The 26241-nt window shown below is 35.3% G+C and overlaps 2 protein-coding genes across 2 annotated transcripts; one reads left to right on the forward strand and one right to left on the reverse strand.

Annotated features, from left to right (window-relative positions):
- Positions 1–6931: 6931 nt before the first annotated feature.
- Positions 6932–7879, reverse strand: LOC142842669 (olfactory receptor 8H1-like). The gene has a single exon (XM_075959363.1). It carries the CDS (start codon positions 7877–7879, stop codon positions 6932–6934), a length of 948 nt encoding a protein of 315 aa, XP_075815478.1.
- Positions 7880–17589: 9710 nt separating this feature from the next.
- LOC142842670 (olfactory receptor 8H1-like) lies at positions 17590–18528 on the forward strand. The gene has a single exon (XM_075959364.1). It carries the CDS (start codon positions 17590–17592, stop codon positions 18526–18528), a length of 939 nt encoding a protein of 312 aa, XP_075815479.1.
- Positions 18529–26241: the final 7713 nt, after the last annotated feature.

Genomic DNA, 26241 nt, shown 5'->3' on the forward strand with positions numbered 1-26241 from the left:
CTAAAACATCGCTTTTTATATTTTTATTCTCTCTTCTTCTCTCTCACACATTTATATACGTTCAGTGTTTTCCTTTCTTTCCTCTTCTTTCTCTATTTCTTTTCTTTTACTCTTATTTCCATTTTTACTTAGTTTAATTTAATTACATTAGCATATATTTATTGTACACACTAATTAAAGTTTTAAGAGAAGTTTTCACACAGATCATATTGGTGTTTCCTAAATCCCTCTCCTACCCAGCCTCCTCTCTCTTAGTGGTCATCTCTCTCTCCTTTATCATAGTTCCCTTGCTTCATATTTCATTCTTTCTAAATTCTATGTATTGTAGAAAATGTAGTATTTGATGTTGTTATCACAATGTGATGATTCTCCATTTGCATTCATTTTGTAAGAAGAAATAGGCTTTGGTCCATCCAATCTCTGAGAAGAAAATGTGATATATGCCAGATTTTATGTACTCTCTCAGAAGCTGAAATTATGTCCACCTTTCACTATTTGATTAGCATATGGGTATACCAGTATCTCTATTGTATGATATCTGTAGTCTTTATGTGTGTGTATACAGTAACAGTACAGTGATCACTTGATAGATTTTTTAATATGTAAACTACTTATCAGTTCATAACATAATTGAACTAACTGACATTCCAATTCTAAATAGCCATGCATATAGGAGTATCTATTTACTTTTTTTTACCAAGCATTTCTTGACGACAGTTACACACTGAGAGTGATACTCAGTAGAGATTTAATTTACAATAACAACATATAGGGTGTTAAACATTTTTTATGTTGTTATACACTAATATTTCGTTGGAGAAGTGCCTACTCTTTTTAGTAGGTCCTATATTGGTAGCTCATGTGGTGTTTTTGCATCTAATTTATTTAATTCTATAAATATGTCCTCAGACACATATGTAATTGTTGTTTTCCTCCCAAACTCATTTGTGAATCTGGATTCTGTTATTTGTTTTGTCTTGCTATCTTTTGAAATAGTTAAAGCCAAACATGAGAAGAGCACCACCAACAATATAAAGTAATTATTTTTGAACGATTCGGGGAATTCAAGTGGATGAAATGTGTGAGTTTGTGTTTAATCTCCATTTTCTTTCCATTATTCTTTTTTCTGGATTTTTGTGATTTTACAATGTTTTGATCCACTCTATCAAGGGACAAAATCTTTGCAGCGAGAATGACATGCTAAAAGAATCCATGCGGTAAAACCAGGAGACTCTGTGTATTTAAGCAGTGCAAACAAAACACTCCTCATTTTTAATATGAAAGCAAGTATAGTATGAGGTGTCATTCACTGTAAGATGAAGCAAATGTAAGAAAAGTGAAGAAATACACCAGGTGTTATGTCTTATCATCTCTGATTATATGGAAAGAGCCAAGAATATTCCTCCTAGGCTTTTATATCTCCTGCTGATATTATGGGGAAATGGCAGGGCATCCTATCATATCCTTGCTTTCAAGCACATTGACTACCCATGATTGTGCAATTTTTCTAGAAGGACATGTTATTGGAAGCTCTGTCCCATTCATAGGTTACAGTCAGTTCATAGTTTTCTCCCAGTTGCTCCAATACTGTAAGACCCTCACCTCTTATTCTCAAAGAAATTTCCTAACAGAGTGTTTTAAAATCAAAAGCTCCAGACTAACTTCATGTTCCCAGAGTTGATGGTGCCCCTCACCTTCTCTTTATTGGAAATTCCAAAGCACAAGAGTCAGGACTCCTGACCGTCTGGTGGTGACTGATAAAGCACAAGATGCCCCAACTCAAGGACAACATAACCTGACTCTAAAGACAAAACAAGTTGACAAATCAGGATGGGAAAAAGCAAAGACCTAAAAGTAGTAAAAATTGCATCCATGCCAAAACCCCCGACCACCCTGAAGGGCTTGTGATTTTTTACTTTAAAAAGTTAACCCCACAGAAGAACTCTAACTCCTCCCTGCCTTGCTGTGACCAGTGCTGGAGAAGAGTTCCATGCTAGCATGCTTAAAATAACAATGAATTTTGCTGTTGCAGTCTGGACTTCTTTGACTTCAGTTGTGATATCTGGGAGTCATAATCTAGGCACATTTGGTGCATTGGCTTGTAACTCCAGGGACCCCACTGGGATCCTTGAGAGTCCGGAGGTTCATTAGCATCTACCGGTAAGAGTGCCATCTGTCTTTTTGTCTCCTCTGTGTCTTTGTCTGGTAACTTTCGTTTTGTACTGGTCAACTGATCTGGGATTTTGCGGGCTCTCACTGGGATAGATGTTTCTGAACAGTGAACCCGGAGGAGAAGAAAGACGTTTCATTCACCAGTTTGGGCAAGGGACCCCGAGTTCCAAGCCATTTCAGGCCACCTCAGAAGCAGCAATTTGGTTTTGGAAACCTCCTTCGGGAAGCAATAAGGAGACATTCCTGTATGTTCAATGGCCCATTAAGAGTGTGTTTGGGTATCTTCCTCCACCACGGGAGGAAGTGCCACCTTGTGTTTTGTCCCAGGAAATTGTCAAAGTCCTTTTGTATATTGTTGTGGTAATTGTTGCTTAGTTATCTTTTTTTCCTTAATTCTATCTTCAGCTCTCCTCTTCAGCAAAGGGGAATACCCCATCAACACCCCTAGATTTAACTCTTGCTCACTGGCAGGACGTCCAGGATACTGCCAGCAACAACATTGTGATTGTCAAGAAGAAATGGGTCACTTTTTGTTGAGCTGAGTGGCCCACCTTCAAGGTCCAGTGGTCAGCAAGTAGAACCTTTGATGCAGCAGTTATCCACTGGGTGGAGATCGTCTTCCACCACTGCTATGGCCATCCTGATTGGGAATCTCTTGGGTATATTCCCAAGAGTGGTATTGCTGGATCCTGAGGTAGGTTGACTCCCAATTTTCTGAGAAACCACCACACTGAATTCCAAAGTGGTTGCACAAGTTTACATTCCATTAGCATTGGATGAGTGTTCCTTTTACTCCACATCCTCTCCAGCATAGGTTATCATTGGTGTTTCATAAAAATAGAAAAGCCCCCACTTACCAAATCAAAACAAGAACTAGAAATATCAGTTAAGTGCAGCTAATTCCTGTGTACAAGATAATCATAGAATGTACCTGCCCGAAGTGATGCGACAGTGATCTGCTCACAAACCCCAGTCAAATGCTCTGTAGCCAGACCTCCTGACTGAAAGAGTCAAAGTTCATGCTGGCAAGGCCCAGAAATCTAACATTTTAAAATGGTACAGCTTTTTTTTTTTTTTCTTTTGCTATGGCTGAGTCAGGAAACCTCTCTTAAAGGAGCAGTGCCACGCTGCCAGCAAACAACCAAAAGCAGTATTAAACTCTATTTTTGTGTCTAGAATTCCTTTTTAAGCCCTCTCAGGTTTTACATGGATTGAGTTGGTCACGTTGTGCCAATTGTTACAAGGAGTGGATTGTTTATCCCAGCCACCCAGAACAAAAATAATCACACACAGAAACTGTATTAATTGTATCAATGCTTGGCTCATTAGCTCTAGCTTCTTATTGGCTAACTCTTACATCTTAATTTAACACATTTCTATTAATCTGTATATCACCACGAGGTCATGGCTTACCCGCAAAATTTCAGTACATCTATCTCCTTCAGCAGATCCATGGTGTCCTCTGACAACATCCTTCTTTCTCCCAGCATTCAGTCTAGTCTTCCTCACCTACCTAAGTTCTGACCTATCAACAGGTTAAGGCAGTTTGTTTATTCAGTAATGGTAATCACAGCACACAGAGGGACTCCCACATCATACATCCTCCAAGCTTTTATCTTTCTCATGAAACATGATGAGATTAGAATCAAGAGACAAAACGTCCCTGGTTTTTACCTCAGTTTGCTATGTTGTGATAATTTTTACAGCATTGAGTAAGGTATGCAACAATATACAAAGGATATAATATTAAAGACATTATAATTAAATTGAAAAGTAAATATAAATTATTTTATGTCAAATATAGCTTTAGTTGGTATTAATAGTATATGTTTTAACTTTTAATGTAAAGTAGGTAAGACATCTCAGCTAAAATCGAATATTGTTTGCAGTTTTGACAGTCTACAAAGTGAGTTTTTTTTTTTTACTACACTTGCTAAAACAAAAAAATGTAAGGTTCCTTGCCATAGAAATAGACATGTAAAGTATACTTTCAAGTTAAACTATGGTTGGAGAACTGCCTTCTACGTGTGTGTAATTGCGCGTAGATTAGCACATCTAACAGCTTACTCCAGAGAAGCTCCTCATTTCCATGGGTGACAGTTAATGAAAAGATTCTTAACTGAGCAAAGTGCTGAGAATAAGTGACAGACAGCTGAGCTCTGTTCCTAATAAGACATCGACATCATTCCTTTACAAGGTCCAGGTAACACTGGAGAAGACGGGCATCTGGGGGATCGAGTAGAGTAATATGAAACAAACATTGGTGTTTGTCATGTCATGGATGTCACAATGATGAACTTAAAACAGCTGTGGCTACTTGCTCAGGTCCTAGAAACACACACACACACACACACACACACACACACACACACACACACAGGTTCACAAGTTGAAATGTAGTCCTACCAGTAATTGGAGGAAGATGAAAAAATAAGAGGGCAATGATAGCAGGGGCTAATACAGTCAAAATACTGTGTATGCATTACTGATGTCCTTTTCAGAGATGAGCACTCATCGTAAATTACATACTGTGTTAACGATTATCCCACTGATGACAGAGACTTCCCTGATCAAATCTAAGAGAAGAAATAGGTCTATGGTTATAAATATACATTGTACACAAGAATTATATCAGTGAAAAGATATTCTAGTGTTGAAATCGGGAATGTTCTTTATATTCTTAGAAATAGGTTTCATACTATTGAGTTATATCTGCATAAAAAGATTTCAAGAAAAAGTGCATTTAAAAATAAATGTGTATCAAATACCACCAACAAAATAAGACAGAAAATGAGGAAAATATGTGGAATGAGGCATATTAAAATTCTAAGTAAAACAAACTAGAAAATATTAAAATCAAATATTTATTAAATGTTTTATAATTTATCAAAATCATAAACCAATAGCAGTAACAATAGTACAAATTACAGACAATACACCTGCTGCAGAAAATATGAGACAAGGTTCATAAAGTATTGATTTAATACAATGCAAGTCTATGAAAGACATAAAACAGGGAAATATATAATATATGGATGACCTGGACTGCTTGCATTTGTGAAAATAAGTACAGTAGAATATACATGGAAAATTAGTAAATAAACATAATCATAAATTAATAGATAGATATTAAAGAAAAATAAAAACAAATGTATAAATTATATCTCTATAACTGTAAGAGATCAACAAAGTTAAATACAATGAGTGTGGCACTACATTTTCTAAAACAATGCTTAAATAAAATACACACTAAACAGAAATAATATAATATATGCATTTAACTCTGAAAATAAATTTAATACTCTATCTAAAAATGTTTATGACTTACAACAAAATAGAAATTTATAGTCAATATTATGCCTTAGGGTGTTTCCTTTATATAATACAATAAAGACTCTGTTAATCCTTTAATTCAAAGATTTATTTAAACATTTTACAAAGGTAAATTAATAAGATAAAAGTCAGTGAAACAGTATTAGAAAGTACTTTTGTGTTATTGCATATGATCTGATGCTTTCCAGTTTAGCCGCTGCACACACAGGAGTTATTGCTGTAGCGAGAAATCTGACTTGATGTGTGTGTAGGATAAGAGCTCTAAAGGAATGAAGATAAGAAGTAAGATCTTGGCTACACACTGAGAATATGTTCAGTACACAACTTATATTCACAAAGATGGTCAAGCATTTGAATTTTAAGTGAATGAAGAAAGTTACAAAAAATGTAGAGGAAATGAAATGCATTTGTTATGTTACAGTATATAAAAGTACAATCAACTTTTGATTGATAAGAATGTGGAACTATGTGTTAATAACTATTACAGTGTTTCTTTTCTTAAACAACCTTGTAGATTTTCCATATTGTCACCAATATTACAATATACCAGTTCCTTATAATTTAATTTTACTTTAATTATTTAACTCAATCTAAATTTTAGAACTATTGATTTCATTTCAAGCTATTTTAATAATTGTGACTACAGATAAGTGTTTATATATCTGTAAATATTCTTCAAACCAACTATGGATAAAACTTAGCAATATTTTTGAATTATAATAAGCAGAGATTTTCCTTTTCATTGATGTGTTATATCCATTCTGTTATCACATTGTCTTCTGATTATTATTTATTTTATGCAACTGAGGAAAATGAAGTTTAAAATGTCACTCACTTACTAGTGATAAGACCAATAATAAAATATTCCATATCACAAAGAGAATGACTCTTGAAAATGTTAATGTGTCATTGTTATGTGCCCTAAATCATATATCTGACATTTAGTAATATCTACAATATAAGCTTAAGAAATTCAAGTATATTTCCTCAAATTACCTGCTATTTGACCTGATAATCTAAAATATTTAGAGCATGGGTTTCATATGCATGTCCTGATTTTCAATAATGACAAAGACTTTTAAAGTCCCATTCTGAGAAATGCCTAAACTTTGGTCATGGAAGAGAAACTCTATATGAATAGAGAAAAAGAAAGAAATATTACAGGTACAAGCAGAGAAAGAATGTAAAGAAGTGATCTATAGCCTAGCAGTAGTGTTGCACACCTTTAATCCCAGCCCTGGAAAGGCAGAGGCAGTAGGACCTTTGTGCTTTTGAGGCCATCCTGGTCTACAGTGTGAGTTCCAGGACAGCCAAGGCCACACTGCCTCCAAAACAAAAACAAACAAACAAACAAACAGAAAAACAAGCAAAAAGAAGTGAAGTGATCACTAGAAAAAGAGAAGTGTTTGAATATCTAACAATATTGTTATTTAAATTTCTGAGAGCCCTCTGCTTTTTTCACAAGTCTAAGGACAGCACTTTTCACTTCTTTGTTCCTGAGACTATAAATGAGTGGGTTCAGCATAGGGATCACAATTGTATAGAAAACAGAAGCTACTTGATCTTTTCCCAGGGAGTAGGACTTACTGGGCTTCATATAAGTAAAGATCACAGTTCCATAGAAGACAGTGACTCCTAGGAGATGAGAGGCACAAGTGGAAAAGGCTTTGTGCTTACCTGAAGAAGAATTTATCTTCAAAATTGTAGAGAGAATGGACACATAGGATGAGGATAGAGGGATAAGGGACAGCACTACAGTAAAACCAGCTAGAATGAATATGGAGACTTCAGCGTCGTGGGTATCACTGCAGGACAGGGCTAAAATTGGGAATGCATCACAAAAGAAATGATGGATTACTTTAGATTTGCAGAAGTTCAGTGCGCTTATGTGAAAGACAGTGACAGAGGCATCCGTAGCTCCAATCACGTAGGACACAGTGATAAGAGCATGGGAGCGCCTTGTGGACATAATAACTGGATAGTGTAGGGGATTGCAGATGGCTACATAGCGGTCATAGGCCATGGAACAGAGTATAAAGCATTCAGTAACTGCCAAGAGGCCAAAAAGGTATAATTGAATGAAGCAGCCCATGAAGGAAATGCTCTTTCTGGAAGTCAGCAGGTTCTCTAAGGTTTTAGGTGTGATGACAGTTGAGTAAATGAGGTCAAGGAATGACAAGTGGGTGAGGAAGAAATACATTGGAGTGTGAAGCTGGACATCTAGACGAATGATTAGCATCATGCCTATGTTCCCCAGCACAGTGGCCATGTATATAAAGAGAAAGAGCACAGAGAGGACTAGCTGGATCTCCTTGGAATCTGTCAATCCCATAAGCATGAAGTTAGACTCATTTGTGTGGTTCCAGGCATTCATAGTCAATGGTTCTAAAATCTGCAGAAATTAAACACAATACTTAACCTAAATGATTTAAAATATGTTGTGTATATGCATTTGAAAGTCTTTTATTCTAATTGCTTTTTATCTCAAACAATAGTATTTTGCAGTTTGAGGTTGTATAAAATTTAATTGCCCAAATAGACAGATACATAAAGCATCACTTGTTTATGTGCTCATATTGGTTAGCACATTTCACAATGTTGGTGGAACTGGTATTGTCATGAAATAATTCATTTAGGCTACAACAAATATTAGCCTCTATAAACTACTACTTATCTTTTTCTTTTATATTAGAGAAATAATGCAAGAATTTCAAATAAATGAAGAGAATTTAATACAGTTCTGTCTATCTATATAAATAGATTTTTGAGACCAAATTATACTTATGATTCTGTTTCCCTAATTTTTATTGTGTGAGATAAATAAGCCCAGTTTAAATATTGCATAAATAGTAAAGAAAGATGTAAATCAAATCTTTTACATGATTAATTCCTTAATTCTTCATAATGTCAATTAAGTCTGATTACAAATAAATTCACCTCTAATAGGAATATTTGTTTATTAGAAAATCTCATTCCAACAACTACACATCTTTGTCGATATTAATTCCTGCTTACTTATAAAATTAACAAATGATATGTGTACACAGATTTTTTTTGGAGCTTCTGTTTCACTTTAACTCATCTAATCCATTCTGCTTTTAAAGATACTTACTGTGAACCAAAATTAGTGAAGAATAAGCAACCAAACAAAACCTCTTATAAGATTCTATGCTTAAAAATATTTACCTGTTCTTCTTTTTTCAAAATAACATAGAAAATTTACATAAGGATTGGAAATCATCTGTACTAAATCAATTTTTCCTTTACGTATTTGATCCAATATTTTCTCTGAATTTATTATTTGTATTGTGTAGATAAATTTAACACCCTAGATATTGTATGCAGTTCTCTGTGAAATGAAAATTTTCTTGGTAAAGTACGGCCCAAATGAAGCCCAGGAATTGTTGTGGCATAAATAGGTGAGTGGCTGTCTTGCCTTCCTGTGTTATGAATCCAGGTTCTTCATATGTAATAACAATGAACATCACCCAACATGTGGTCATCTACAGGGGCCAATTTCCAAGCAAGATTCCTTGGCACAGTTTCAGAACTAAAGTGCCAGAACAAATTATCTCAGGAAAAGCATGATCATGATCACTCTATTCTTTCTGATGCACCAAATTAAATCTATGTGCACACATTTTATGTAGTGTGCATGTTAATTTGGCTCAATTGCTAAATAATTTCATAATTTACATTTGTATATGACAATAATCAATTAAGTATATTTCATCTACTTTGGAAAGTTGATTTTTTCTGTCATATATCAACTATTTCATCATATCACTCATTTTGTTTTTACAATCATTTCAGCAGTGAGAAAGTGAAGAAATGTTCACAATGCCCATGCATAATTGTACCAGTGTGGTATTACAGCAGTAACTCAAAACCGTCCAGACGTTTAAATTAAATAATAATACATCACTTCTGACATTGGAACACTAAAACTTTCCTTTTTGTATTTTTATTCTCTCTTCTTCTCTTTCATGCATTTATTTACCTTTACTGCCTCCCTTTCTTTCTTCTTATTTCTTTATTTCTGAACAATTTTCTTTTCTTTTACTGTTCTTTCCATTTTTACTTAGTTTCATTTAATTACATAAGCATATATTTATTGTACACACTAAAGTTTTATGAATAGTCTTAACACAGGTGTATAATGAACTTTGATCATATTGGTGCTTCCTAATTCCCTCTCTTGTCCTGCCTCCTCCCACTTAGTGGTCATCTCTCTCCTTGATCATAGTTCCCTTGCTTCATATTTCATTCTTTCTAAATTCTACATATTGTAGAAAAAGGTAGTATTTGATATTGTAATCACAATGTGAATATTCCCCAATTGCATTCATTTTGTGATAAGCAATATGCTTTGGTCCATCCAATCTCTGAGAAGTAAACGTGACATATACCAGATTTTATTTATTCTTTCATTTCTAGTTAGAAGCTGAAATTATTTCCACCTTCCACTCTTTGTTTAGCACATAGGAGTACCAGGATCTCCACTGTATAATACATGTAGTCTTATGTGCGTATGCCGTAACAGTACAGTGATCATTTGCTAATTGTCTTTATTTTTAATATGTAAACTACATATCTGTTCATAACATAATTTGACTAATTGACATTCCAATTCTAATTAGCCATGCATATAGTAGTATCTATTTTCCTCTTTTACCAAACATTTGATGTTTTATTTTTTGATAACAGTCACTATGCCATGCTGAGACTGGTCCTTAGTAGAGATTTGAAATTACATTTCCAACATATACGGTGTGAAACATTTTTTTTTATGTTGTTATACAGTGCTTGTATCTCTTTGGAGAAGTGCCTGCTCTTTTCAGAAGGTCCTATATTGGTAACTCATGTGTTGTTTTTGTATCTCATTTTTTTAAGAGTACAAATATGTTCTTCGACAATTTATAATTGTTAAATTTCTGTTCCATATTCTTTTGTGAATCTGGATACAGTTGTTTGTTTTGTCTTGCTATCTTTTGAAATAGTCAAAGCCACACATGAAAACAGCACCACCAACTATATGAAGTAATTATTTTTAAAAGCTTTGGGGAATTGCAGTGGATGAAATATGTAACTTTGTGCTTAATCTCTATTTTCTTTCCATCATTATTTTTTTCTGGATTTTTTTGATTATACATTGTGTTGATCCACCCTATCCAAGCGAAAAATCTTTGTATGTAGAAAGGCATGTTAAAAATGATCTATGTGGTAAAACCAGGTACTCTGTGTGTTTGAGCAGCGTATACAACGATCTCCTCATTTTTATATGAAAGAAAGTATACTTTAAGGTGTCATTCACAGTAATAGGAAGCAAATGAAAGAACAGTGAAAAAAAATACACCAGGTGTTATCTCTTGTCAACTCTGATCACCTGAAAAGAGCCATGAATATTCCTCCTAGGCTTCTATATTTCCCACTGAGAGGATGGGGAAATGACAGGGCATTCCTATCATGTCTTTGCTTTCAAGTATACTGAATTGCCATGCTTGTACAATTCTTCTAGAAAGACGCCTCACTGGAAAAACAGTCTACACTCTGTCCCATTCATAGGTCAAGGTCAGTTCATAGTTTTCTCCCAGTTGCTCCAATATCATTATGCTGTTTTCATAAATCTATGTTCATACTTTTAAGTGGGATATGCTTATGCCTCCAACGTTGCTTTACCCGTCTCCTCAAGATTTTATTGAGGATTCTTTTCTTCTACATAATTTTTAGACATTTTTTCTTTGTTTTAGTAAGTGTCAACAGAAACTTGATGGAGATGAATTATTTTTACATTATGGCTATTTTCAAAATATTAATTCTTTTGATCTATGAGCATGGAAGGTCTTTCATTTTTACATATAGTTTCAATTTTGTTTATAAGCATGTTGTACATTCTATTATATTTTTTCTGTATACTTTCATATATTCATTGTTAGCTTTAGCTTCCATTTCTACAATTACAAACATAATTATTTTCCTGATTTCTTTTTATGTGTGTTGATTTGTAGAAAAGCTACATATTTATCTATGTATAAAATTAATATCAACTGAATTAATGAGTTATGTCAGATTTAAAAAAATTTCCAAAAAATCTTGAAAGTTTTATTTACTAAATAAAATAAGCTTTTCCTTCTTTAGGATTAAACTTTATAATTCACTGATACTCAAGAGTTAATTATATTGAAATATGGGTAGCTATGCTGGGAGCCTTTGTCAGAGAAGCTCTTTTACAGTAGGTGCTGTGAGTGCTGAGACTCCTAACAAGCAGAGGTACCAAAAGTAAGTGATTATTTAGTGCTCAGGGTTAGACTGAACATTGGTAATGAATATTGGTCATAACCCTCTTCGAGACTCAGCAGATATCTCAGAAAAGGGGCAGAAAGAATGTAAAGATCAAACGATAAGGAACAGTGTCACTAAAAACTATCTCCTGTGTAGAGAGCTGCATGGAGCCACACCTGATGGCGATGTAGAGAGCTGCGTGGAGCTGCACCTGATGGTGCTGGCTCCTGCCCTCCGCGATCCCCAAAGCGAGTGCTCTCTGTGATAATCAACTCCTATTATGGCTAAGGCCTGACTCATTCTATTATCAAGCAATGATTGTCAGCTCCTTGCATATCGTGGACCTATGAACAGTGCCCACATGGCAATCCGGGGTTGGCGGCCTGTGCCTTTTTAAAGGCTGGGAGAGGTTTGCCCAGAGAGAGAGAGAGAGGGAGGGAGGGAGGGAGGGAGGGAGGGAGGGAGGGAGGGAGGGAGGGAAAGGGAGGGAGAGGAGAGAGAGAGAGAGAGAGAGAGAGAGAGAGAGAGAGAGAGAGAGAGAGAGAGAGAGAGAGAGAGAACAAGGTCCTGAATAAACTGCTTGCAAGAAGAGCTCCGAGGTCGCATCATCCTTGCTGGTTGAGGCGGGCACCACACTCCTGGATATGACCTTGAATTATATAACCAGAGCACTTATAGACACATCACCTGATTAAGTATAAGAAATTCAGGATCAAAGATGGTTCAAGGTCTATGTGTACACTATAAACATTTTTTAATTTATTTATAAACAACAAAAAAAAGGGACCCCAGGGCTAAAGAGTTGCTCAGTGCTAACTAATCTTGAGGACTTAGGTTCAATTACCCAAAACTATGTGGTAGAGGAAAATCATGTATAACGCCAATTTAAATGGATCTTTTGTACTATTTGGGCACTTGGTGCACATATAATCCAAATATCCTAAACATAAAACAATAAATAATTACATTTGGAAAATATACAGAAACACTAAAAAAATGTGGATTCTAGATAAGAAATATACCAGAAACATATCTTAGACAACAAATGTACTATATAAAAAACTAAGTCATAATACTTTTTAGTTGAGGATAACGCCCATATCTAAGTAGATTTAAAGTGTAGGGAAATATTAAACTCATTTAAAAGATATGAAAATTGTCAATTTTGTATTTGTGAAAAATCATTAAATAGTTAAATACTAAGGTGGAATCAGAACACTTAACTTTAAATATGAAGAGAACATTTAGGAAACAAAAATTAAGTTTAATTTTTATATAACAAAATATATGATTCTAAATTTTAATAATTCATGAAATTGTACTGATGAGACTCAAATAATCTCATTAGGAATTGTGTGTAAATGTATAGTAAAGAAATTTCAAACTTGTAAAATAGAAATTTATTTGTAAATTAAGATTGAATGGGAGAAAGGCAACTAGAGATGCAATTTCATGATGTGTACATAAAATTTAAAATCATTAAGGGAATGTTAATATTAATTCTGGAAGAGTTAAAGAACTGAAAGCCTAGGTGGACTGAGAAGATCTAGACAGGAAAGTTGGCTTCATCCTTGACACCTGGTGGCTGTTAGGACCCACAATCTTCCTTCTGCTGATATCTTCTACTTTAAGACTATAGAGAACTGTAGGAAACTGACCTGCCTATGGAACCTTTCATCCTTAACTTTTAAGGTTCTATAATCTCGCAACCTCAAAGACATGCTTACACAGTCTCTGTTTTCTCAGAGAGACAGTGATCCATCAGTTGATCTGATTAACGAACAACTCTGCTTCTGCTCATGTCTGTCAACATTCTGTTTCTTTTGGTTCTAATAGGTTAATCTTGATCTAACATTTGGTGCATACTGCATTCTAGTGCTACCCTCCCCTCTTTATGACTTCTCTTCTCTCCCCCACCCATCTTCTATTTTGTAAGTCCCATCCCTTCAGAATTAGGGCTCAGTGTGATTTAACAACCAATAGTCATGATTTGAATCCTCTGGATTTTGGTAAATTTTGTAAATTAAGACTTGGTTATTTCCTCATCTACTTCCCTCAAGCAGATCGAAGGCATCAACATTGATCATGATAGATGAGAATATGGGAAGTAGCTTCGATAGCATTAGAACAGGGGACAACTCTTAAATATAACACCAGAAGCACAGACACTGAGATCAAAAATTGGTAAATGAGATCACATGAACCCAAATAGCTTCTGAAAGGCAAAGGAAACTGTGCGATTTATTTTATTGGAGTTGAATAAAATATACATTTATATTTATGTTTTTTCAGGTTTTGCATTACATATTTTGTAAATCATAATCAACACCCTGTCATATTTTGCTATTAATAGTGAACAAAGCATACTATCACCTATAATATTCAATCTTACTTATATTTTCAATCTTATATATATTCAATCTTACTTATACTTTGCAGCAGAAGAAACAAGGTTATCAATAAATAATAAATCTGGGGTTTTATCACCAAAGCTTTATTCAAAGTATAGTATTCCTTATAGTTCATAAGCATATTTTCTCAGCTATGTGAAGAATGTAAAGGTAAAAATTGGGATGTTTCTGAATTTTTATGTGTGTGTGTGTGTGTGTGTGTATGTGTGTGTGTGTGTGTCTGTGAACACGTGCAGATGTGTTTCATAAAAGTCTGAATGGTGGACCATCTAGTGTCTCATGGTGCAATTTGGCCTATCTAAATTAGAATATGTTCCTCATATGTTTCAGTGAAAATTTGCATTCCAATATTCCAATAATTCTTTAAAGTAATGAAGGATGGAAATAAGGCAGTGAATATTACTGAGTTGACTCACTTTTATGTTGCTTGATATCACACCACATTTTATATATATATGTAAATACTTATTTAAGTCTTAATGATCAATTTCACTAATATAGTCAAAATAAAGTAGAAATTATTCTAATCGTGTATGTATATTTATCTATGAAAAATTGCTTAATTGTTTTTACACTAACCTGGAATTTTTATCTTAGGTTTATTAAATTATTCATAAGAACTCAATGGAAGTTTACTTTGTTTAATCCCATGCTATTGACTAAAAAGAATATAGCTCAAAATCACATCTATGACTTTTCTTGGAATATAAAAGAAGTAGTTACCAGCTTCAGGAATAGTTTCCAACTGCTCTGCCCAGACATATGGAGATTTCAACACAAAGTTACTGTATGTTTCATAGTGAGTATAAATCATTCTGTCACAGGTGATTCAACCAAGTATACTGCAAAGAAGCTGAAAGAAAATAAAACACCTTGACTTGTCTGAAATCCTAAAGATAAAGGCACAACCATGATGAAGATTTCTTTTTCTGATTATTTTTCTTTTCTTTTTCTATTGAATATTGTATTACTTTATAAATAATACCAATCAAAATTCCAACTTCCTCCCCTCCTCCCACTTTCATCCTGCTCCCCGACACGTGCTCCTCCACACCCCCTCCAGTCCCAAGGGGGGGCATTGCATCCTACCCTGTGGAAGTTCAAGGCCATCCCCACTATGTCCAGGCATAGGAAGGTGTGCATCCAAAGAGAATATGATCCCAAAAATCCAGTACATGCAGTGGAGATAAATCCCAGTGCCATTATCCTTGGCCCCTCTGTCTGCAGCAACTGTCAACCACATTCAGAGGGTGCAGTTTGATCCGGTTTGAATGTTTGTTCATTCCCAGTCCAGCTGGAGTTGATGAGCTCCCATTAGCTCAGACACACTATCTCAGTGGGTGAACCAACCCCTCCTGGTCCTGACTTCCTTGTTCATATTCCCCCTCCTTCTGCTCTTCAACTGGACCTTGGGAGCTCAGTCCAGTGCTCCAATGTGGGTCTCTCTGTCTCCATCTGTTACCGGACAAAGGTCGTATGGTGATATTCAACATAGTCATCAATCTGACTATGAGACACGCTCTCCTACACTGCCCAGGGTCCTACCTGGGGTCATCCCCGTGGACTTCTGGGAACTCCGCCATAGCCAAGCTTCTTGCCAACCCCAAAATGGCTCCCTCAATTAAGATATCTTCTCTGTTCCCATATCTGTCCTTTGTGTTCTCTCTCTTCTGAAATGATTCTGAGACTTAGGTGCTGAAGGGTTCTCTCTTTCTCTCTCCCTCTCTCCCTCCCTCTCTCTCTCTGTCTCTCTCTCTCTCCCCCTCTCTCTCTTTCTTATTTTGTATATGCATCTCTTGGGCCTGGGCTCCCTAACTGTGCAATTTGATTGGTTGTAGTTTTCTAGAATGCGACCTTATACTGCGAAGAGAAATTTTTTGATGAGAAAGGAGAACCACAACTGTCAGTTAATATAGGGACACATCTTCCATTGTTCCTACTTAACAGATTTTAACTCTTGCAGAATTGTTCCTTCGATTTTATTTATTTCTGGAAATGTTATTATTTATAATCACAGTCTCATTAATTAAGAACTTTCAAATTAAAAAAATAACTCTGTCTAGCCACATTACATTAAAATGAACTGGTGTGAATAGAGTGTCATCTAAATATTATACTTAATAAATTTAGTAACTAGTAGGCATATAAATAAACATAGTGAATAAAAATAAAAACACATTTATCATTTTCTTCATTGTAGGGCTCATGGAACAGCAATACCTTTGCTGAATTATTCCTTTGACCTAAGCTCTTGAAAACTTGCCAAGAAATCTATCTTAGGAAGAGCCACTGGAGAATGACCACATTATGTCATGCTCATGATATTTCAAGATAAATTCTGGTGTCATGGAAAGAGATAAATGTCATAGATTGTTCTGTTCATGTTCACAATTTTTCTTTCTATTATATTGTGGCTTTGAGAACTTAGAAAAGTGTAAAGGCATTTTCAATTAACATCTGAATTTGGTTCAAATGAGTTCACAAAAAAGGAAAAATTATCAAAAGGAAAATAAAAGCTCTAAGACTGACAGGTTCAAATCCATAAATATATTTTCTCCTTCATTTGTGAGAAAATTGGAGTTGAGTATTTTCGGTCCAGTGCTATTGGAAATATTTTGCCTCCGTTTTTTTCTACCCACTTTGGCACTCAGAGTAAGTATTTTTTAAATTGTGAAAGTTTGAAACTGTCAAAGTAGAGACTAAATTTAAAAGTTAAAGTGCGCATATCATTTGGTACTTACAAAGGTACATTGTGATTATGACAAATAGAATCGGTGGAAGGAGGTTGCACCGGGGTTCATTCATCTTTCAATAAAATAATTTTACTTAAAATTGTTTTGAATAGTGAGAAACAATATCCCATAGTTATTAGTAGTTATTTTTCTTAACATAGCCTGTTAAAGTTCAGTAAAACAAATATGGTTAATTGCTATTGTAAAAGCCATTAAATTATGATTCAAAGTTGTTTCTTATACTTCTTCATTAAATGTGAAATTTCATTTAGACTTACTGGAATAAGGGTGTGGCTAAGATCCTTTAGTGTCTTTGATTTTAAACATAATCCTAGACTCTACATGAATTATTTCTGGTTTCAAATGAACTGAGTTCTTCAACTTAGATATTATAAAATATAAGGGGATATCATTATCATGTCCATGTTCATGCAGGTTAAACATACAAAAGAAGTCAGCCAGACTAGAACCAGTTTTCTTGGAATTACCAAACATATTTTCATTTATGATATCATTACTGTCACCTTGTACTTCTATTTGAAAAACTATTTATAGTTCTACAATATTTTCAAAAAGGTACAGTGACAGTCACAAGAAATTTTATGGCATCATAAACCTATGCATTACCTTTGATTTCTCATCATTTAGGGTAACTCACTATGAACACCTGGAATCACACAAATAAACCTGACTTCATCCTTATGGGACTAACAGATTCCAAAGATCTCCAGCTGGTACTCTCTGTGGTGTTTCTCCTGATATACCTGGTCACTGTCCTGGGGAACATAGGCATGATGCTGATTATTTGTCTAGATGTCCAGCTGCACACTCCAATGTATTTCTTCCTCATCCATCTGTCATTTGTTGACCTCAGTTACTCTACTGACATCACACCTAAAACCTTAGAGAACCTGCTGACTTCAAACAAGAGTATTTCCTTCAGAGATTGTTTTGCCCAAATGTACATTTTTATCTTTTTGGCAGGCACTGAATGTTTTCTGCTTTCCTCAATGGCCTATGACCGCTACATAGCCATCTGCAAACCTTTACATTATCCTACCATTATGTCTTCACGATGCTGCCTTGTTCTTCTTATTGGGTCCTACATGATTGGAACTGTGGATTCCTCTGCCGGTGTGATTGCCATGATTACACTACATTTCTGCAAGTCCAACATCATCCATCATTTTTACTGTGACACATCTCCACTTTTATCTCTGTCCTGCAGTGACACAAATGTAGTGGAAATAATTAAATTCATTTTTGCAGGTTCAACCCTTCTTTGTTCCTTCATCACAATATCTACATCCTATCTGTTTGTTCTTTCTACTATTTTGAAGATCAATTCCACTTCAGGAAAGCAAAAAGCCTTCTCCACCTGTGCCTCTCACCTCCTTGGAGTCACTGTATTTTACAGTTCTCTGATCTTTACTTATTTAAAACCAAGTAAATCATATTCCCTGGGAAACGATCAAGTAGCTTCTGTGTTTTACACCATTGTGATCCCCATGCTGAACCCAATCATTTACAGTCTCAGGAACAAAGAAGTGAAAGGTGCTGTTGTTAGATTAGTGAAGAAGAGACAAGGATCCAGGTAGTTGAGTGAGGGTAAGCGGTCATTCACATTGTTTCTGATTGTGACTGAATGTAAAAAATTACAATTAATTTTCTATTTCTATTACTGTGTGTCTTTTCTGATACATAAGTGAGGAATGGCAGAAATGAGGTTTTAGATTTCAGCTTTCCTCACTGAATTTCTAGGAACACATACTAACACATCTATTTTTTTGCCATTTTTAAGTAATAGTAGTTTGCAAAGGATGAAAATGAGTTTGAAATTCTTAGAGTCATTTTATGTAAAATTTCATACTACTTGAACATTTCATTAGATATAACATAAAGATAATTTTTATAAAGCTATACTTTCAGAAATCATGCATTTTATAATATGCAATCTATTTGTTAAATACTTCTTGATAAGAACATATTAGTATTCAATTTTTTTCAACAGTACAAGATAAATAATAATCCCAGATTCATGTGATAACATAGTGGAAATAATTTACTTAAGGGAAACAATAAAGTGGTGTTTATTATCAGTAAGAGACTAAATTCTTGACATATTTTAAATATTCAATGTCATTTCTTGAAGAATAATCACTGGTATTTTATAAATTACTTTCAGATTATTTAATTCACAATCATGTTATTACACTTAAAAGAATATAGTCTATTGATTCAAACTTTGAATTTTGTATAAAATTCTGAAGTAGTTTTATGTTATAGTTAAAATTATTGTGCTTTAAATTGAAATGTGTTGGTAACAATCTCAAAAATTTTAAAGACAGAAACACTAAAAGTTATTGACCAAATCAATTCTTCATTCTAGTCAATAAATTAGGAGTGTTTGTCAGTGTTTCTCACTCAGAAGCAAAATTTCTCTGCACATTTTTTGTAGCATTATCCATTAATTTGATATTGTGTTATTTGATGCTCTCTTTACCACAGCAAACTAAGACGACTGTCTTCTCAATGTTTGGGGAAGATCAGTACTGCCTATTTATGTTGTTTTAGACATAGTATACTGTAAATCTATCACTCAAAATCTGCATGCAGTGCTGCTGTTTTTGTGTGCATCTATTGAACTTTTGAAACCCATACAATTGTTACATTTAATTGCAATACCTACAGTTAATTTTCTTTTATATTATAAATATTTGTGTGCAAAACAATTTTAAAATAAACTCTTTAAATAAATGAGCATTCATTTTTTGTTTATATTTTCTCCACCTACCCACATATATGTGTCATAATAATTTTCTGTATTCTATGACAGTTTTGTTGTTTGATTTGTCAGATAATGTATTTATTTGAAATGGAAAAGTAACTAGAGACTAAACTGAAATCTCCCGTCTAAAATGTATGTTTTTTCAATACTTACAAATGAACCCTCTTCCTTTTACTTCTATTTTTTATAATTTCTTTTCTTTTTTCAAAAAACAAACTATCTTTTTTATTTACATACCAACCTCAGTTCCCACTTCCTCCCGTCCTCCCATCCCCTCCATCTATTCTTTCCACCCAACCCTCCATTCACTCCTCAGAGAAAGTAAGGTACATTGCTTTGGGAAAGGTCCAAGGCCCTCATTACTATATCTAGACTGAGCAATGTATCCTTCCAAAGAGAATAGGTTACCCCAAAGCCAGTTCAGGCAGGGCCTGTGTTTGTGTTTGTTTGTTTCTTGTATACTTGAGAGTTCATGGGAAGGGGAGGACCAGAGGTTAGTGTTAGGTGTCCTTCTCTATTGTTTTCCACATTGGTTTTTGAGACAGGTTCTCTTATTGAACCTGGTACTCACCTATTGCTATGCTGGCTGGTCAGGGACTTCTGGGGATGCAACTATCTTTGCTATCCCATATTCTGCTTTTAGATATAAATCTGCTTGCTAGGAATCTTATGTTGATTTGGGAATGAATTGACATCCTTATGCTTGTGTGGCAGAAATTACCAGCTGAGCAAATGTCCATTTTCATATTTAAAAAGGTAACACACAAAAACAAATAATTAATAGTGAATTCATATTTTCTTTAATAACAGGAACTTTGAAAAACACAGGATTAACATTTTCTTTACTAAAATTTTCTAATATGCATATAATCCCCTATTTTCATAAATATTTCACATAGTGCCTACATTATATCAAAATGCTATAGAAATATTTCCTTTTAGTTTTCTTCTGGTATCTGTATTTTCTATAATATGTATTATATATTCCCATTAGTTTAGTGTTGTTATTAGAAACAGTAAATAAAAATATTCATAGGTTTTCTTTTTTTGACTTTTGTCTTTTCTGACCCTGAATACTTACATTTTGTACTTATGGGTTCTTTCTTTTTTCCATTCATTTGGTTTATTATTTTACCTTTCTTTCATGTATATTTTTTTACCACAATTTCAAAAACTGCTAATATCTCTTTGTGTTGATTACAAAAGACAACAGTATATTTTATGTTACAGATAAAATCTGAATGGAAAATAATCTTGCATTTTAAATAAAATAAATACTAAACGTCCTAACTTCTTAATTAGCCTTTTTCTAAAATTTGATCATACACATCATTCTTCATATACTTGTGAACAACTTTAAGCTATGATACCTTAGACAATTAGTCCATCACTACATGTGTTTGTGAATTAACATGAACATGGGGATTTTCATTGAACTGTATTTTCATCCAGTATACTCTGATTACAGTTTTCCATTTTCCCATCCCTAAACACAAATTTAAAATGTATCATGAAAAATATTCTTCTTGATGCCAAATAAGTTAACTTATGAATTCATACAAATTGTCCCCCATCCTAAGAACATATTTTAAAGTTATACAATCCATCAAACTTGGAAACGCAAATTTTATTTATCTTGGTTATTTTTCCTGTGTTTCAGCTGCTTATTTAATTTTATCCTTTATATGGAAAGTAGATTTCTTTCATAAAATATTCTATTCAGTTTTTCCCCTTCTTTAATCCTTCCCATATCTTCCTGACCATCACACTCACACAAATCAACTATATTTATTTCTCTCATTAGGAAAAATAGCAGGGAACAATGATAACAACGGCAACAAATGCAGAGTTGAACGAAAACAAATACAAACAAACTAAAATAAACCTCAGGAAACACATACACACAAAGAAACATACACATACATTTACACAGAATATTAGAAATTATAATATATAAACAAAAGACCTAGAACATAAAAACCATAAAATGTCCAGAAAGAACAGCATGAGAAAAACATCATAGTGTCAAAAACAACCTTGAGTTAACTTTGACCTGACATTTCTTTGCTAAGGATAGGATAGGATGGGATGGGATGGGATGGGATGGGATGGGATGGGATGGGGTGGGGTGGGGTGGGGTGGGGTGGGGTGGGATGGGATGGGATGGGATAGGATAGAATAGAATAGAATAGAATAGAATAGAATAGAATAGAATAGAATAGAATAGAATATGTTGCGGGAGGTCCTTCTGCTCCTCCAGCCTATAGCCACTGAGATACCAGCCCATTGGGGCGTGGTCTCTCTCCCTTTAAAAAAGCGGCTACTTCCCTTTTCACTCTTTTTTACTTCCCACTCCAGTTCCGGGGACTAGACTTCTTTCTGATTGCTCAGAGGGCTGTTGTCTGGGACAGTTATCTGTAAGTTTTTTCCCTTTTAATAAATACCACCCTATTAATCATAATTCCAAACTGGTGTGGCATTGTTTGTGACACCTTCAAGAATAGAATAGAATAGAATAGAATAGAATAGAATAGAATAGAATAGAATAGAATAGAATAGAATAGAATAGAATAGAATAGAATAGAATAGAATAGGCCCTATACTTAAGTGTGGTTTATGTAGCAAAGGAGACACTGGTGAAGAAATTTAATTTTCTTTTTGTGAGCAGTTGTTTATTGGAGGTAGTTTCTGAGTTAAGAATGGGGCCTTGTGCCCCTTACTCCACAAGCTCTCCAGCAAAGGCTATCATTGGTGTTTTTGATTTTAGCCATTCTGACAGGTGTAAGATGGTATCTCAAAGTTGTTTTAATTTGCATTTCCCTGATCTCCAAGGAGGTTGAGCATGACCTTAAGTGTCTTTTGGCCATTTGAATTTCTTCTGTTGAGAATTCTCTGTTCAGTTCAGTGCCCCATTTTTTAATTGGGTTAATTAGCTATTTAAAGTCTAGTTTCTTGAGTTCTTTATATATTTTGGAGATCAGACCCTTGTTGCAGGGTTGGTGAAGATCTTCTCCCAGTCAGTGGGTTGCCTTTTTGTCTTAGTGACAGTGTCCTTTGCTTTACAAAAGCTTCTCAGTTTCAGAAGCTCCCATTTATTCAATGTTGTCTTTAATGTCTGTGCTGCTGGGGTTATACGTAGGAAGTGATCTCCTCTGCCCATGTGTTGTAGAGTACTTCCCACTTTCTCTTCTATCAGGTTCAGTGTGTTCAGCCTGATATTGAGGTCTTTAATCCATTTGGACTTGAGTTTTGTGCATGGTGATAGATATGGATCTATTTTCATTCTTCTACAGGTTGACAACCAGTTCTGCCACCACCATTTGTTGAAGATGCTTTCTTTCTTCCATTGAATACTTTTAGCTCCTTTATCAAAAATCAGGTGTTCATAGGTTTTTGGGTTAAAATCCGGGTCTTCTACTCTATTCCATTGATCGACTTCTCTGTTTTTATGCCCAAACCAAGCTGTTTTCAATATTTAAGCTCTGTAATAGAGTTTGAAGTCAGGGATGGTAATGCCTCCAGAAGATCCTTTATTGTATAAGATTGTTTTGGCTATCCTGGGTTTTTTGTTTTTCCATATGAAGTTGATTAATGTCCTCTCAAGATCTGTGAAAAATTTAGATGGGATTTTAATGCAAACTTGTGCAACCACTTTGGAAATCAGTGTGGTGATTTCTCACAAAATTCGGGATCAACCTAGCCCAAGATCCAGTAATACCATTCCTGGGAATATGCCCAAGAGATGCCCTATCATATGACAAAAGCATTTGTTCAACTATATTCATAGCAGCATTATTTGTAATAGCCAGAACCTTGAAACAACCTAGATGCCCTTCAATGGAAGAATGGATGAAGAAAGTGTGGAATATATACATATTAGAGTACTACTCAGCGGTAAAAAAAACAATGACTTCGTGAATTTTGCATGCAAATGGATGGAAATAGAAAACACTATCCTGAGTGAGGTATCCCAGACCCAAAAAGATGAACATGGGATGTACTCACTCATAATTGGTTTCTAGCCATAAATAAAGGACAATGAGCATATAATTTGTGATCCTATAGAAGCTAAATAAGAAGGTCAACCCAAAGAAAAACATATAGTCATCCACCTGGATATGGGAAGTAGACAAGATTGCCGGGCAAAAACTGGGAACTTGGGAGTGAGGTGGCATGGAGCTAAGGGGAAATGGGGTGAGAAATGTGAGAAGGGGAGGATGAGGGGGGAGTTTGGGGGAATGGGATGGTTGGGATAAAGGAAGGGTGGATACGGGAGCAGAGAAATATATATCCTAATTAAGGGAGCCATCTTCGGGTTGGCAAGAGACTTGACTCTAGAGGGGCTCGCAGGTGTCCAGGGAGATGTTCCCAGATAGTACCTTGGGCAACTGAGGAGAGGGAACCTAAAATGACCCTATCCTATAGCCATACTGATGAATATCTTGCATATCACCTTAGAACCTTTATCTGGCGATGGATCGAGATAGAGACACAGACCCACATTGGAGCACTGGACTGAGCTCTCAAGGTCCAAATGAGGAGCAGAAGGAGGGAGAACATGAGCAACGAAGTCAGGACCACGAGGGGTGCACCCACCCACTGAGACAGTGGAACTGATCTATTGGGAGCTCACCAAGGCCAGCGGGACTGGGACTGAATAAGCATGGGATAAAACTGGACTCTCTGAACATGGCGAACAATGAGGGCTGATGAGAAGCCAAGGACAATGGCACTAGGTTTCAATCCTTATACATGAACTGGCTTTGTGGGAACCTAGATTGTCTGGATGCTCACCTTCCTGGTCCTGGATAGAAGTGGGAGGACCTTGGACTTCCCGCAGGGCAGGAAATCTGGACTGCTCTTCATTCTTGAGAGGGAGGGGGAATGTAGTGTGGAGAGGGGGAGGGGAGTGGAGGGAGGGGCGATGTGTGGAAGGAGGGGGAGGGAAAAGGGAAATGGGGAGGAGGCGGAATTTTTTTTCAACAACTAAAGAAATAAACAAACAAACAACAACAACAAAAGAATGGGGCCTTGTGTACATTTGCCCTCTCTGACCTAGGACCCTATCTGGCTTAGACATTTGCAGGCCCTGTGCATGTTGCCCAGATCTATATGAGTTTTTATGTGCATCAGTTCCTTTGTGTATAGAACTTGTTTTATTGGTTGTCTTCCATCTCCCACTGAGTCTTACAGTCTTTCTGCCTCCACTCCACAACGTTCTATAAAATCTGAGAAGACAGGGGTTTGATGCGGGCATCCCATTTAGAACCGAGTGTACCAAAGCTTCTCTCTTTCTGCACATTGTTCAGTGGTGGATCTGTTCCCAACTATTGTAGAGAGAAGTTTCTCTGAAAATAGCTTTTCACAGCCAATCCACTCTTCCTCTGGCTCCTGCAACCTTTGTGTCCTCTCTCTTCTGAAATGATTCTGAGACTTAGGGGCTGGAAGGTTTTTTCCATTTCTATCCCTGTCTCTGTCTCTGTCTCTGTCTCTCTCTCTGTCTCTGTCTCTCTCTGTCTCTCTCTCTGTCTCTCTCTCTGTCTCTGTCTCTCTCTCTCTGTCTCTCTCTCTGTCTCTGTCTCTGTCTCTCTCTCTCTCTCTCTCTGTCTCTCTCTCTCTCTCTCTCTTATTTTGTAAATGCATCTGTTGGGCCTGGGCTCCCTAAATGTACAATTTGATTGGTTGTAGTTTTCTAGAATGGTATCCTGATACTACCAAGAGAAATTTTTTGATGAGAAGGGAGAAACACAACTGTCAGTTAATATAGGGACACATATTCCATTGTTTTTACTTAATAGATTTTAATAATTGCAGAACTGTTCCTTTGATTTATATTTTATTGCTGGAAATGTTATTATTTATAATCACATTAACTTTCAAATTAAAATAATAACACTGTCTAGCCACACAACTTAAAAATGCACTGTTGTGAATAGAGTGTCATCTAAAGATTATACTTAATAAATTTAGTAAACTAGTGGTCATATAAATAAACATAGTGGATAAAAAAGATAAGACATTTATCATTTTCTTCTTTATAGAGCTCTCAGGGAACAGCAATACCTTTGCGGAATTACTCCTTTGACCTAAGTTCTTGAAAACTTGCCAAGAAGTCTATCTTAGGAAGTGCCCCCGGAGGATGACCACGTCACGTGATGCTCATGACATTTCAACATAAATTCTGGTGTCATGGACAGAGATAAAAGACATAGAATGCTTTGTTCATTTTCATAGTTTTTCTTTGTATAAATTTGTGGTATAACTTCCTTTAAAATTGACTTTGACTAAGAACTTAGGAAAGCGTCAAGGATAATTCAGTTAACTTCTGAAAATTTTCAAATGAGTTCACAAAAAAAGAAAACCAATCAAAAGGAAAATAAAAGCTCTAAGACTGACAGGCTCAAATCCATAAATATATTTTTTTCTTCATTTGTGAGAAAATTTGGGAGTTGAATATTTTCAGTCCAATGCTATTGGAAATATTTTGCCTCCGTTTTTTTCTACCCACTTTGGCACTCAGAGT

Source organism: Microtus pennsylvanicus, chromosome 1 (assembly GCF_037038515.1).
Source record: "Microtus pennsylvanicus isolate mMicPen1 chromosome 1, mMicPen1.hap1, whole genome shotgun sequence".
NCBI classification, from domain to species: domain Eukaryota; kingdom Metazoa; phylum Chordata; class Mammalia; order Rodentia; family Cricetidae; genus Microtus; species Microtus pennsylvanicus.